Raw genomic sequence first — 13,932 nt, 5'->3', positions numbered from 1 at the left:
GACACGTGTGTCCCAACAAGTCTGTTTAAAAAAAAACATTTGTTTTTCTTTTCAGGGGCCCTTTACTGAAACAACTTTGCTCTCATTGTTCTAATTTAACACTATCGTGGGAAATGACTTTCAGGAATCATGAACTGCAAAATTCGCTCGTGAAAAGAATTGGTAATTTTTAACAAGATGCTTTGTCTCTTCCAGTTGTACCAAAAAGTGCATAAGGGGTGGCCGTTACTTAACCATCATTTCAATCCTGGGGACATGGAGTCATTGCTAACCAGGGCCGGTCACTGCTAGCCAAAACAAGACTTCATAGGTGCATATCAGGTTAGTACTTTTTTCTGGTATTTATTTTTTTATTTTAACGAGACAACCTTGATATGCAGAACAGTAATTCTTTCAGAATATACATAGTTTCTAATTTCCAGAGAATTGAGCTCATCTTTCTGAAGTTCCAAATCAAAAGCACAGGCTGTAACCTATTTTTGCCAAACATCATGCAGTTTTGTTGGTTTGCTTTTCATAATGAACGATTCAACTCCGCTGGTGCAAGGGTATCGATAGATTTCTGGAACCATTAAACACAGATGGAGCACCTTATCTGGCGTGTGGCTTGTTAAAGGGATACTGAACCGAAATTTGAATTTCGCGAAATAAGGCTCTAGAGGCGTTGAACAGGACTCTACGAACTCCAAAACATTACTCGTACATCGATGTCTCAAACAGATCGCTGCACTTTTGGAAAAGAAGGGCACGATCAAGCGAGGTCTTTGACATCACTGTCCTCCGGGAGAATTTGAGAATGAGGGGAAGCGGCCTCGCTTCTCTCCTCCTCGCTTCGGTTCACCAGCTTGACACGGGACGTAGCGAGGAGGAGACGGAATGAGAATCGTGATGTGCCTTGTCTCGTCGGCCTCCTCGGCCGGGCACTTCTTTTCTAAAAATATGGCGATCCGTTAGAGATATCGCTGTATGAGTGATGTTCTTGGGTTTTGCAACGTCCCGCCTATCTGTCCAGCCTTGTTTTGCGAGTTCGAAATTTCAGTTCAGTATCCCTTTAACCTCGAGGTGTATGTCCTATGCCTTCTTCCAGGTGCTAGCTGGGCATGTTGAGTTTGCGATCCTTTACCCTTACTCCGAGTGCAGCAACTATACTCTGTGTTTCACGATAACTTGACGAGCTGTGGAGGCTGCGGCCTTCCCGACCCAATAAGAGCGTCGAAGCAAGGCACGTGACAGCAACCCCATGGTTGAGGTCGCTGTCGAATCGCTTGGTTGAGATTGCTGTCGAATCGTTTTTACGAATCGGCTACAATTGCTGAAAAAGTAGGTCCCGTAAACAATTCCGGTAAAGTGTAAACACATTGGAATCTATATGGAGATCCCACCGCATCGCGAAAATTAGAACCCGCGAATTATTTCAAAACTTCAGCTTCGACCTTAATTGCGAAATATGGAGCCCGCGAAAAATAAGTCTGCAGTAAGCACAAATAAAGTTATTTCCTTATGAATTCCAGGATTTGAGTGTTTCTGGCTTACATTTGTCTAGTCTAAAATAAAATTTTGTGCTTAATGGACTGCAGCCCGGGATGACTTACTTAACTAAACGTTCCTGTCCATGCATAGAATAATTTATTAATTATACTATACTAAGATTATGTGGCTACACTTCCATTAAAGGTGTAGGGAAACGAAATTTCAGCGCTCATTTTCTAGCTTTAATGTGTTGCATGTTGCACCCTAACCTCAAAATCACCAGTCTTCCGTTGAAAAGCACAAGAAAACTAATTTTAAAGCTAAATAAACTACTTTCAATGTGCACCTGGTGGATGCATTCTGTTATGATCGGCCACCCAGAGAGCAGGTTCGGCTTCCTGGCAGCGCCATCGACCTCCCATCGACTGACCAGTGTCTCGGGCTCGGCATTCTGGCGCCGCCGAACATGCTGACCGACGCGGCGTGGGTGGGGTGCAGCTTCTGAGCGACGCCGAGCGGGCCACCGGCACAGCGGGAGCTGACCCCCCTGACACCCCGCTGAGAAACAGAGGCCCGCTTCCTCGGCCTTCGGACCGGGTGCTAACGAACGATGGAGACAAGTGGAGACGTTTGGGTCTCGGCGTATGATCGGGACAGCTGCCTGTTCCTGCGTTCTTCTGGGAAACGGGACGAGAGGGATGCTTGGACCGGGGTGTGACCACGTGGGAGGTCTGCGTCCCGGGAGACTGCAGAGACGTCCCGTGGTGACGAAAGTTGTATGCTATGTAAGTTGACGAAAGTTGTATGTTATGTATTTTCCGTCATGCGGTGATGTATTGCCTTGATAAATGTTTGTGATTGTTTTCAAAATGTGAAAGTTGCAGAAGGTAGATGATTTTAAATATTAGGTCAGTCATAAAATTTAAGTCAATAGACCCTTTTCCAACGTCAGTGCGAACGCCTGTCCGCCATTGCTTGCTCTCATACTCTGAGCATATACTGAAAGCGAGCCCTGCGTCAGCGTTCAGCGAGAACTCAGATCCAGTCACGCACTTCGTGAGCAAGCAGTACTGACAGCCATTGTTGCTTGATAGACTTTTGAAAAGGGTTTACTGACTAGATAGATATTATACAAACTATTTTACGAGAACATGTAATGTGACTGTCGGTTTTGTTTACATTACTTTCAGATGCCCGTCGGAGGTGCGTCAGCCCGTGACCAACTGGGAAAGCAGATGCAGCTCGCCTCAAAGAATTGCCTCATTAGCATGCACGAGCTACTTCAAAGTCTGAGACTGGAGGACAAATAAACGAGCCTGCGGGTGGAATGCATGTTCACAATTTCTCGAAGTTCGAGCATTTCTCTGTGCATGCACTTTCTGCTATCTTGCATAGGCTTTAAAAGGAAAGTGTTTTCCTGCTGAACTTCATGTTTCACTGATGAGTGAACCATGTGGTTAATACGATCGATATACACCAATACGCGGCTCTGACCTCACGTTGCTATGGTGGCGCTGCTACTGTTAGGGCGCATGTGCAGACGCTTTACGTCACGTGAATGTCGTTCTTGTGCACACGCAGTGCTTGCACCTCGTGTAGAAACTGAATTTGTTCACACCTCGTGAAAGCTTGTTGGTAAATAGTGCGTTGGCCTATAGATCATATCAACGATTTAAACTGCATGAACAATATCATCCATAACAACCATAGGCCATACAAACCATATGGACCATACAAACCGTACCAACCCGTATCAACCATATGACCCGTACCAACCGTATGAACCATATGACCCGTACGAACCATATGACCCGTACCAACCGTATGAACCATATGACCCATACGAACCATATGACCCGTACCAACCGTATGACCCGTACCAACCGTATGACCCGTACCAACCGTATGACCCGTATCCCATAACGCTATATGAAGACCCGTATGGAAAATTCATATGGTTTTTTTCAGTAGGGTTTACTTTCGTTTTCAGGTACTAATTTCCTTTCTTTTCTTCTTCCTTTTCCCCTTTATTCAGGGGTTAATTTCCTTTTTGCTTCTTCCCTTTTCCCCTTTATTCAGGGGTCAATTTCCATAAATGTCCTATCGTTTTAATTTGGTATTTTAATTTTTTTTGGCAATTTAGTTTTATTTTAAATTTGAGCATTTTCGTTTTGTTTATTTTCGTTTAATTTTTCGTTCACTTTCTTCAATTCTTTGAAGTTCTCGGTCGTAATGTCATGGGCATTTCATAAATGTTCGTTGCTCGTTGAAAGATCTGTGAGGGTCTGTGTTCGTCCTTCATGTGTTTTATTCTTTCTGTGTATTCTGCCGTTTTCAACGCGCTCTGCTATGTGTACTTTACCGGTTAGGTGCTTGAAACTTTTGCTCTTAAAGATTTGATGGGATGATCTGTTAGGAGGTTCAAGAAGAGGTATATTAGTATTGTGATAGTAGAGCTCATGTATGGTTCCAAAGCACTATTACTCATATTCGTAACAATGTAGAGGCAGATAGCTATCTATAAAGCACGCTGTCTTTCAGTGGCCATCGGGACAATTATGGAACTTTTATGCTCTTTGGGATTTATGAATGTGATAGGCTTTAAATTAGTAATATGAGCGCTTTACGTCTATTATTGTCAAAATCAGCTTAAAATGCCCGGCTCTTAACAACTTTGCTATTTTGTAGCATTTATGTTTCGGGGGTGTGATTGACTTCGAGAGGCTATTATTGGAAATGTGGACGTTTTCTGGCCAGGCCGGTTTCAAATGAATAAACCGGGCTACCCGTCACTCTTATTGGCCAATTCTGGGCATTGTGGGTTATATATTTTATCGACTTCAACTGGCTAATATTGACTATAAGGATTTATTTTTTTTTTGTGTTGGTTGACTTGGAATGGCTACAAATGTCTAACTGATCGACATTGACAATTTGCGCAATATCGAGCAATTCAAGTTGGATTGGCCTGGTGTGGCTATTATATGACGTAGTCACCTATTTTTCACCTGATGGGCTAAAAATAGCGACAAATGGCGAGCTATTAGGAATTAGTGGCAACGTTAGTTTAATTCTATGCTAGCGGGGGACGATCGCTTCGAGCGGCTATTGCTGTCTATTAGCACTTATGAGAAAACTTTGCTTAAATCGCTCGATATTCTCTTTTAGTGACTATTACTATAATACCGAGGTGTTCATGTCGTTCATGACAGGAATGGTAAGCATAAGACAGGTTTTATCGGAGCCCCAGAATCCCAGATATTTGTCTGTCTGTCCCTCCGTACATTTTTAGCTACATTTAGCAGAAAAAGTGGTGTGAATGAACCTGACGTCACATCTCTATATGAATTCGGTTTCCTCGCAATATTAGGGGAGAAAGACGACACGTGGCCTATATATGACTGAAACTACAGCTTTTTTTTTCCCTGCTGTTAAACATATCCTATTGGAAAGACCAGTTCAAACTGGTACCAGTTTCAGACTTGGTTATTGCTCCAGTTTGACCAGTTTCATAATGGTTGAACTGGTCAAGGTGGTTGGAACTGGTCACACTGGTTGACTGGCCATGGCGGTTGAACTTGTCACACTGGTTGACTGGTCATGATGGTTGAACTGGTCATGGTGATTGAACTGGCCACACTGGTTCGACAAAAATGATTTTCATTTGCTTACGCCACCACTCCGCTTCGGAAATCTTTATTATACACGAATGTAGACACAATACGCCTACTACAAGCATCGGCTGAATATAGATTGAGCGCATACACATACACAGAACATACAAACATCAATACAACGGCACACTAACACGATGAATACTTCCGAGCTTGGCGTTTCCGTCTTTTATACTGGTCGTTTTGAACGTACGGAATTTTTCGGTGACCGCCTAAGCAATAAAACATATTCCCGGCATGTTGAATTTTTTCAGCAATTTCATACCTCTGAGACTATATTGAACGGCTCAGGGCATGAATCTCTTAGTAAAAAGTAAACGCTCTATCATGCCGTAAATATTTGAAAGTCAATAAATCAAAGGGAGAAATACAATAAATAAGGGGTCAAACTGGTAACCAGTTTGACCAGGTAGGCAAATCTGGTGACCAGTATGGTCAATCTGGTTACCAGTTGGACCAGTTCGGCCAGTCTGGTGACCAGTTCGGCCAATCTGGTGACCAGTTAGGCCAATATGGTGACCAGTCAGGTCAATCTGGTGACAAGTTAGAAGGCAATCTGGTGACCAGTTAGATCAATATGGTTACCAGTTATACCAGTCTGGCTACCAGTTGCACCAGTTTGATTTCCTTTTAGACCAGTCTGACCAGTCCAAATACCAGTTTGACCAGTCCGAATACCAGACTGACCAGTTAGATTTTCAAACTGGTCTTTCCAATAGGGATGTCTTAGTTCCTGGAAGAGAATATGTTTTTTCTAATGTTTCTGCGATAGTACGACAAAAAAATGAAAGCCATTTAGAACTGCCTGCAACGGCGGATTACAGCGCAGACCTTGAGGAGGAGGAGGAAAAGGGTACTGAGGGGACGGTATATCCTTCCTTCCTCCTCCTCACCTCCTCATCCTGTCTGCTAGTCCTCCCTCCAAGCGTCGTCGTCGTCGTCTCACGAGGGTCACGTGACCTCATGGGGGTCACGTGACGTATCCGGAGTAACGTGACCTCACGGGGGTCACGTGATCCCAATGAGATCACGTGACGTCACTGATGACGTCATCACTGACGATGCCAATGCCGATGACATTATTAGTCACTATGACGATGACGATGCGGATGCCCATTACGTAATCAGTGACGTCACTGATGACGTCCTCAAAGACGATGACGATGTCGATGGCGATGACGTCATCAGTGACTTCACTGATTACGTCATCAGTGACATCACTGATGATGTCATCAGGGACGATGCCGATGCCGATGACGTCACTGATGACGTCATCAGTGACGTCACGCATCACATAATGCACCGCGCGGTTACGCCGACGGCGACGCCGACGCCGACGCCGCTCAAGTCGGAAACGGGAGCCTAAGAGCTGCGATCTAAAAAAATGAAAGCTGTTTACAACTCTCAGTAACACCGAATTAGAGCGCAGCTCTTGAGGAGGAGAAGGGGGAGGGTACCGAGGGGAAGGTATATTCTTCTTGCCACCTCCTCACCTCCTCATCCTCTCCGCTACTCCTTCCTCCGAGCGGTGTCGCCGTCACCTAAAGAGGGTCACGGGACCTCACGTGGGTCATGCGAGGACACCGGGGTCACGTGACTTCGCGGGGGTCACATGACCCGTATGATGTCACGTGACGATGACGTCATCAGTGGCGCCACCAGTGACGTCACTGTTAACGTCATCATCACTAGCGACGTCACCAGTAACGTCATCAGTGACGATGGCAATGCCGATGATGACGTCATCAGTGACGTCACTGATGACGTCGTCAGTGGCGTTGACGATGACGATGCGGATGCCGATGACGTCACTGATGATATCATCAGTGACGATGCCGATGATGTCATCATCACTAGTGGCGTCATCAGTAATGACATCAGTGACGATGGTGATGACAATGCGAATGCCGATGACATCAGTAACGTCACTGATGACGTCATTAGTGACGATGCCGATGACGTCAGCAGTAACGTCACTGATGACGTTATTAGTGACGATGTTGATGACGTCATCAGTGACGTCACTGACGACGTCATCAGTGACGATTCCGATGACGATGCTAATGACGTACCTGATGACGTGGTCAGTGACGTCATTCGCCCCATAATTCACCGCGTAGTTACGCCGACGGCGACACAGACGCCGACGCCGACACCGACGCCGCTCAAGCCGGAAACGGGCGCCTAAAAGCGGCGCTCTAAAACACGCGAGCAGGTGTATATTAATAAAAATTCGTATGGGCATATTGCGGGTCCACATGTAAAATTTATTATTCATTTCTTTTGGACAGAAATGTAATGCAGTTCTGCAGCAGCAACCAATCAGCAATAGCATAATGTGAGCCTGCGGTACAAAAAAAACAAAAACAAAAAAAAAACATTGGTTGGAGTTATTTGGTACGAACGCTGATTAGGTATTTCAAATTCTTGCGTGCACTTTTGTGATGAAAAACTATTTTCTCTCCGTCTCGGGACAGGGACTTTTCCAAACTCAGCTACTTCCACAATCCCGGAAAAGAGCCACTTCTGACGTGGACTGCGGGAGATGTGATCGACAGAGCGGCAAATCTTTTCGGGGACACCACAGGCGTCGTGTACCCACATCAGAACATCAGCAAGACTTACGCAGAATACAAAAAAGATGTAAGTGTATACTGGGAATATCTCTTTATCTTGAGACGCATTCAGGGCGCTTCAATACTTAGCACGTGAGGCTTGACGGGGAGATGGAGAATCCCTAATAATATTGTTTACAACGACAACCATCATGCAACCATAGCCGAGTCATTGGTAGCCTTCATTGATGACAAGCTTTGAAAAATTCGCACAGAGCCTTTATTGGTGTCCACTGTGACGTCACACGACATCGTGACGTCATATACACTATTGGGTCAAGTGAAGCTGTGAAGTCAGCGAACACTTAGACATGGCACCGCGACGGCACTTTATCTAACGCTACGTGACACCGTGCCATGAGGTTAGACCATATCTAGACACCGTGATATTGCGTTACGTATCACCATAACGTAACCTTACATCGGGACGCCATGGGGCACTTACTGCACCTGAGCTGACATTTTGTCACGAGGCCACGTGCAGTAAAGTCGCGTTACCAAGTGGGCCTTCGCACTGTGACGTTAGAGTGCACCTTTAGGTGACGTGACACTTTGACATAGTGCTATCACCATGACGTCATGTCCCACCTTGACGTCACATAGGACCCCCACATGCTATCCATTCAGTGCGCCATCGGCATATACCAAAGAGAGAGTCTTTTTTATATAACACCGGCCCACTCAGAATTACGGAAAATTGCCTTCCTTAAGAGGGTAGAAACATAAAATATCTTGAGTTTTTTCTTCTGAAATATTTATTAGAATTATCACAAGATGACACTGGTGAAGTCTAAGATACACGTGTTCTATGGGATCCGCCTAGGATGTCGAACATAGGTTCAATAATCTTAAAAATATTGCACTGCTGTTTCAAGGAAATAACTATATTGAGTTTAACTGAAATAAAAATGTAGTTTGATTCTCATGTACGCGCAAGGTGAAGTGCTTAAAAGGAAACTGACAAGATGTTTGTGGTGACCAAAGGTTTGTTTGTGCATGATATCTGAGGGCGTCACTACCCAGAAAACAATTTGCGCCTCGAAATTCGTTTTCTTTCCTCCTGAAAACCGTCGATTCAAAGCTGGCCGGTTTATGCCGCGCTCTTACACTTCTCCGTGGTCACGTGCCGTTTTCTATGATTTAAACAAAATCGCCATACGCATTCAGAGTCGTTGGTCATCGAAGGTACACACACCATATTATAAATAGAAAATAAACATGATACACATTTTTTGTGGCCTCTAAAATACCTAAAATTCGGTGATTCCAAGAAAAAAAACAAAAAAAAAAAAACCAAAAACAAACCTTATTGCACATTTGCGTGATTTCTGCCAATTCTTTCATTCTCTCTATTTTTTCTTCCTCCCCAGTCCAGTTTCTATTTCGGTTTCGATCAGTGCGTTTCTTTTTTTGCTTTTTTAACAATATATGTGACTCTGTGGCAAAATATTCATTGGGTCGTCTTCTTACACGAGAATTAATCGCGAGACAAAAAATAGCAACACATTTTGGGGGTGTGAGTGCCTTTTAAAAAAGAAATTACTCCCCAAGGTTTGTATTTTTGTTGCCTAAAACGGTGCAAGTTGTAGTTATATCCACGCAAAAAAAAAAAAAAAACAAGAACACGAAAACCAATTTCACAAGGTGCGCGCACTCCTTTTAACATTTTGTGCCCTTCTCCCCCTCTTCTCACCTCCTCGCTTCTATCGATTCGTGTCGTTATCAATAATAAATTCAGAAGCTTTCTAAGCGACATTTTTATAATACTTCAATACATTATTCGTAAAACATGTTTTTTTTTAAATTTTTTTAACGCAATAGCAAACATATACTGCCATCTTTTTGAAACACCGAAAGTCGGAGTCGAGAAGTAATATGGTATCGTGGCTTTTTATGCTTTTTTGAAAATTATGGCGGCGCTAGGTACAGTCTCCGGCAATATGAAAGACCCACTGGGAGCGCGTGGCCGAGGTGGTGGCAGGCGGGGGCGCTGCGAGCGCTCCGGGCAATTCCATTCTGCTTCGAGGGGAGGGCGCTCACTCGGGGCTCAGCACAAAGTGATAAGCGCGTTTCGCTTTAGCTGAGCTCAAGTGAGCGACCTTTCCTCGAAGCAGAATGGAATTGCCCGGAGCGCTCGCAGCGCCCCCGCCATTGTCGCAGCGCCCCCGCATATTCATTGGGTCTTTCATATTGCCGGAGAGTGTACATGTAGCACTGAGGATGACCGAAAGTCGGTGAATCAGGCGAAGTTCTTTTTTCGGTGCCCGACGAAATGTCAAACTTCGAAAAGGAAATCGTCAAACGGTCAAAACAACTGGGTTTTGCGTCCGTGCACCATTGTTCCGGTCGTGACTCTGTCGGGGCAGCCTTTCAGGCAGAAACGGCACAACCTAGCCCCTCATGCCGGTCACAAATGTCCACTCCACGTTCTCTTCAACTTTGCGCCATTTCAAAGACTTTGAGATCGCTGAAAGGGCACGAAAAGAAATTCTAACTTGAAGGTGAAGTATCGTCTGCTCACAGCAATACGCGGCAAGTAGGGAGAGCGCGGTTGATGGCGGGCGAACACAACACTTCCGGTCGGGACGCTTCGAAAACGGGAGAAAAACTAGAGTTGCAAGGCGACTCAAACTTTGACGTCACTGCCCTGACGCGGACCGCGCGCGTACTTCAAATTCTGCTTTTAAAATAGTTTTTTCACTTCACAAATACTGAGTTTCCAAGATTCAAAATTTGAGGGTAATGTCCAGGCACCGTTTTTAATTGTTTTGGATAATAAAAAAAATATTTTGACCCGCCCGTGTCCCTTTAAGATTACACACTATGCATCATAGACTGGCAGGTATTGAAGCAAGTCCGTTCATTCTGGAACCCCGAAGGTGGAATCAAAGTTTGAGTGTTTTATGTCAGAAGTTTGTGATCATGCTTATCGTCTTTTTTTTCTCTAAGATAACAGGCGTAGATCTTTCTTGCATAGCAACTATTCTCTGTTAGCGATTATATTTTGGTTTCTCTTTTAAGGGGTAGTCTTGTCTTCTAAGTTAAAAATATAGTTTATGCATTTCTTACGCATTTAAAAAAAAAAGGATCTTTTACGCGATGTATAGCTATACCCTTTCCATTGCAATGCAGAAATAATACGTGCGATTAAAGGAAAAGAGATAGACATAAGCAGGATCCACTCAATTGAACCCCGCACGTCATGAATTTTCGAACGCTTCAAAACAGTCATTGCGCAGAAGATTTAGAGTTAGTTTTCTTCTATAGGAAAGTACTATAAACATTTCTGATGATCTGTCGTATTTTGGAACATTAATGGTCTGATGCTTTGTCGCTCTAAAGGTTTGATGGTGTAATGAATAAATTCTACAGTGTGATGGTCTGATGGTCCATGGTATTTTGGGATATCCGATGACCTAAAGGTTTGATGGTCTGTTGGTCTAATGGCTGCTATGCATTTCTTATCACACATATGTACAGGCAGAAGATAAATGTTGCATTACAGACAAATATAAACTTTATTGTGTGCCTATTAACATTTCACAACGTAATATACAAAGCTTAAGGATACCTTCTATACTCCTTATATAAATATGAAAGCAAAGCTTGAATTTTGGCAATGTAATGATATCAGTTCTAGATATAAATGATTGAACGTTGAATTACAAAACTGCAAAAACGAAACCGAAGCGGGAATGCGCACAATGCACTCGCTACTTTCGAAACTCACAAAGGTGGCGGTGTCCGCTTAGCGGTTGTCGACACCCTGTTTCCACGTACAGGGTGTCACAAAAGAAAATTTATATGGTCTCTTTTACCGCAAAAATAAACTAGGCATCGCCGAACGCTCATTCTCCGGCCAAAGGTAGCGCTAGAGGTCACAACCAGAAGCCAAAGTTTCAGCCCGATTCGATAACTTAATCAAAAGTTATAAGTGATGTTCTGAAATTTTCAATTGGAAAATGGAGCCCATTTTCGCCCTTTTTCGGTATCTGGTGCCATAGAGCCCCATGTGTTCGAAAACTTCGTAGGCCGCCGTTTTCCCATTGAAATATTCAGATAATCACTTATAACTTTTGATGAAGTTACCGGATCGGGCTGAAACTTTGGCATCTGGTTGTGACCTCTAGGGCTACCTTTAGGCGGAGAATGAGCGTTCGGCGATGCCTAGTTTATTTTCGCGGTAAAAAGGATTGCGTAAATTTTCTTCTGTGACACACTGTACATGCTGTGCATGCCGGCGTCGTGCGACAGCGTGCTCTACACTAAGCCTCGTGGGTCCGAGAATGCGGTAAATCTCGGATTACCGCATTCGTGGCTTTGTAAAGGTTTTCTCCGAAAAAATTTAGTTCAGAGTGCACGTCCGTCTATTGAATAAATTTTTATAAATCAAGGTGAGTTTTTCGGCACATTCTCTGCCACTTAGATCATAAACATGACCTACTTGACATGGAAAGCGGATCAACAAATTGTTTTACCGACCGACTAAAACACAATTTAAATCAAAATTATAGTTGCTAAAAACCTACAGAGTCTGCAAGAAGGTACCTTTATAACCTTTCGAGTACCATTGGAACAATTCTTAAGGCGGATTATTGCAGATTGGAGACTCCGTTCTCGAGCTACGCTGCTGGCATCTTTTCACACTGAATGTAATTAATGCATTCGCGACGACGTGAGATCCTTGACACCTCCTCTCGGACACTGTTGAAACTTCCTGAAAATAGTCAGGTTCTTCCCACCACCCAAAGATGTCGTGAGAAGCACAATCAGCCTTTTGATGTTTTCGAGATCTGTCGATGATGGTATCACAAGGGCAACATAAAGCTTTTTTTCAATAGTCCGTCAGTCACCACAAGAAATGTTTCGACAGTTTCTGAGCTAGAAACAAATTCCTTCAAGGGTCTATCAGCCACAATAAAAAGACAATATTGGTTGTTCATCAGCCACAACCAAGTAAGCCTGCCGAAGCATCAAAGAAGTTTGATGGGCCTTTAAGAAGGTAGGTTGGCCCATAAAGAAGGTATGTTTAACCATCAAGAACGCATGGTGCTCAGTCAAAAAGGTGTTACGGTCCGTCAGGAAGGTGTGATGGGCCATAAAGAAAGGTCTAATGGGCCATCCAGAAATTTTGACGGACACTCAAAAATTTTACCATTTTCTTTTGGATCGGGGATCGCCAAGCCATTGGCGATCCCCGATCCTTTTTCTTTCAATTGTAACACACGATAAGATAGTATCATTGCTTCAGGATTAACTATGTATCAGACAACATTTTTTTTGAAGAGCTCTAAATCATCGCAGTCTGCCGATTCAATGGAAGCTTTGCAGGCATTTGTGCTCTCTCCCCAGTGTTTTCTGATTTCGAAATTGATATAGTGCTTCACATTCCAGTTAGCTCACGTTTCTTTGTCAATGATAAAATTATGTTCACGAAAATAAGATCATCATCAGGTCAAGCCTAGATTAATGTCAGCATAAATAAACTTTGCTAAGTGGCGCGAGGAGTGGCAAATGTCTTTCAAAAGCAATAAATGTGTATATATGCAGATAATGCGACAATATACAACTTATTTTTCAACTTCAGCTTGCACAGTCATCACCTTTCACGGTTGCTCAAACAAATACTTCGTAGACATCGTCACACACGTTCTACGATGACATTAACATATCAATCCATTTTACGTGTCGTGTTGAACAAAAGTTGGTAACTATGAAGAAACGTATGTTGAACATTAAGTTTAATGGGCATCTTATAAAACTTTTGTCAGGCCAGTTCTCGAAAATGCAGGCATGGTATCTGACCCTTCTACGGCGTTCGCTAATAATTTAATGGAAATTGTTCAAATGAATGCTTGCCTTTTATTTACAACATGTATCGTCGTACCGTATTTCTGTTAGAACTCTATGTGAGCTCTTGCCTCGTGCCTTTGGTAAATCGGCACGATATCAGTAAGTTGAATATTAGTTCAATTAATCTTAGGATATTTTTAACTAAGACAAAGCTAGGTATATTTGCCTCTGCCGCTTTTCACCTTACCCATCTCAGAAACACAAGAATAGAGCCACGTCTGAGTATGCGTGAAAGATAGATTCGTTCAAATTTTTTTTTTATTCTAGGGACAATTCATATTGGAATTCACTACAGGACATTGTTAAGACAAATGGCTACG

General features: G+C 43.4%; 1 protein-coding gene across 1 annotated transcript in view; it reads left to right on the top strand.

The window, feature by feature from the left end:
- Positions 1–13,932, top strand: part of LOC8029198 (putative acyl-CoA synthetase YngI) — a 229,174-nt gene that overhangs the window by 79,216 nt on the left and 136,026 nt on the right. Inside the window, exon 2 of the mRNA XM_040214651.3 lies at positions 7,622–7,787. Coding sequence (XP_040070585.3) covers positions 7,622–7,787 — 166 coding nt within the window. The remainder of the gene's footprint in view (positions 1–7,621; positions 7,788–13,932) is intronic.

This window comes from Ixodes scapularis, unplaced genomic scaffold (assembly GCF_016920785.2).
Source record: "Ixodes scapularis isolate PalLabHiFi unplaced genomic scaffold, ASM1692078v2 PGA_scaffold4__175_contigs__length_147842914, whole genome shotgun sequence".
Classification (NCBI taxonomy): domain Eukaryota; kingdom Metazoa; phylum Arthropoda; class Arachnida; order Ixodida; family Ixodidae; genus Ixodes; species Ixodes scapularis.
The sequence above is the reverse complement of the archived record's forward strand: the minus strand, read 5'-3'. Positions and strand labels throughout refer to the sequence as shown.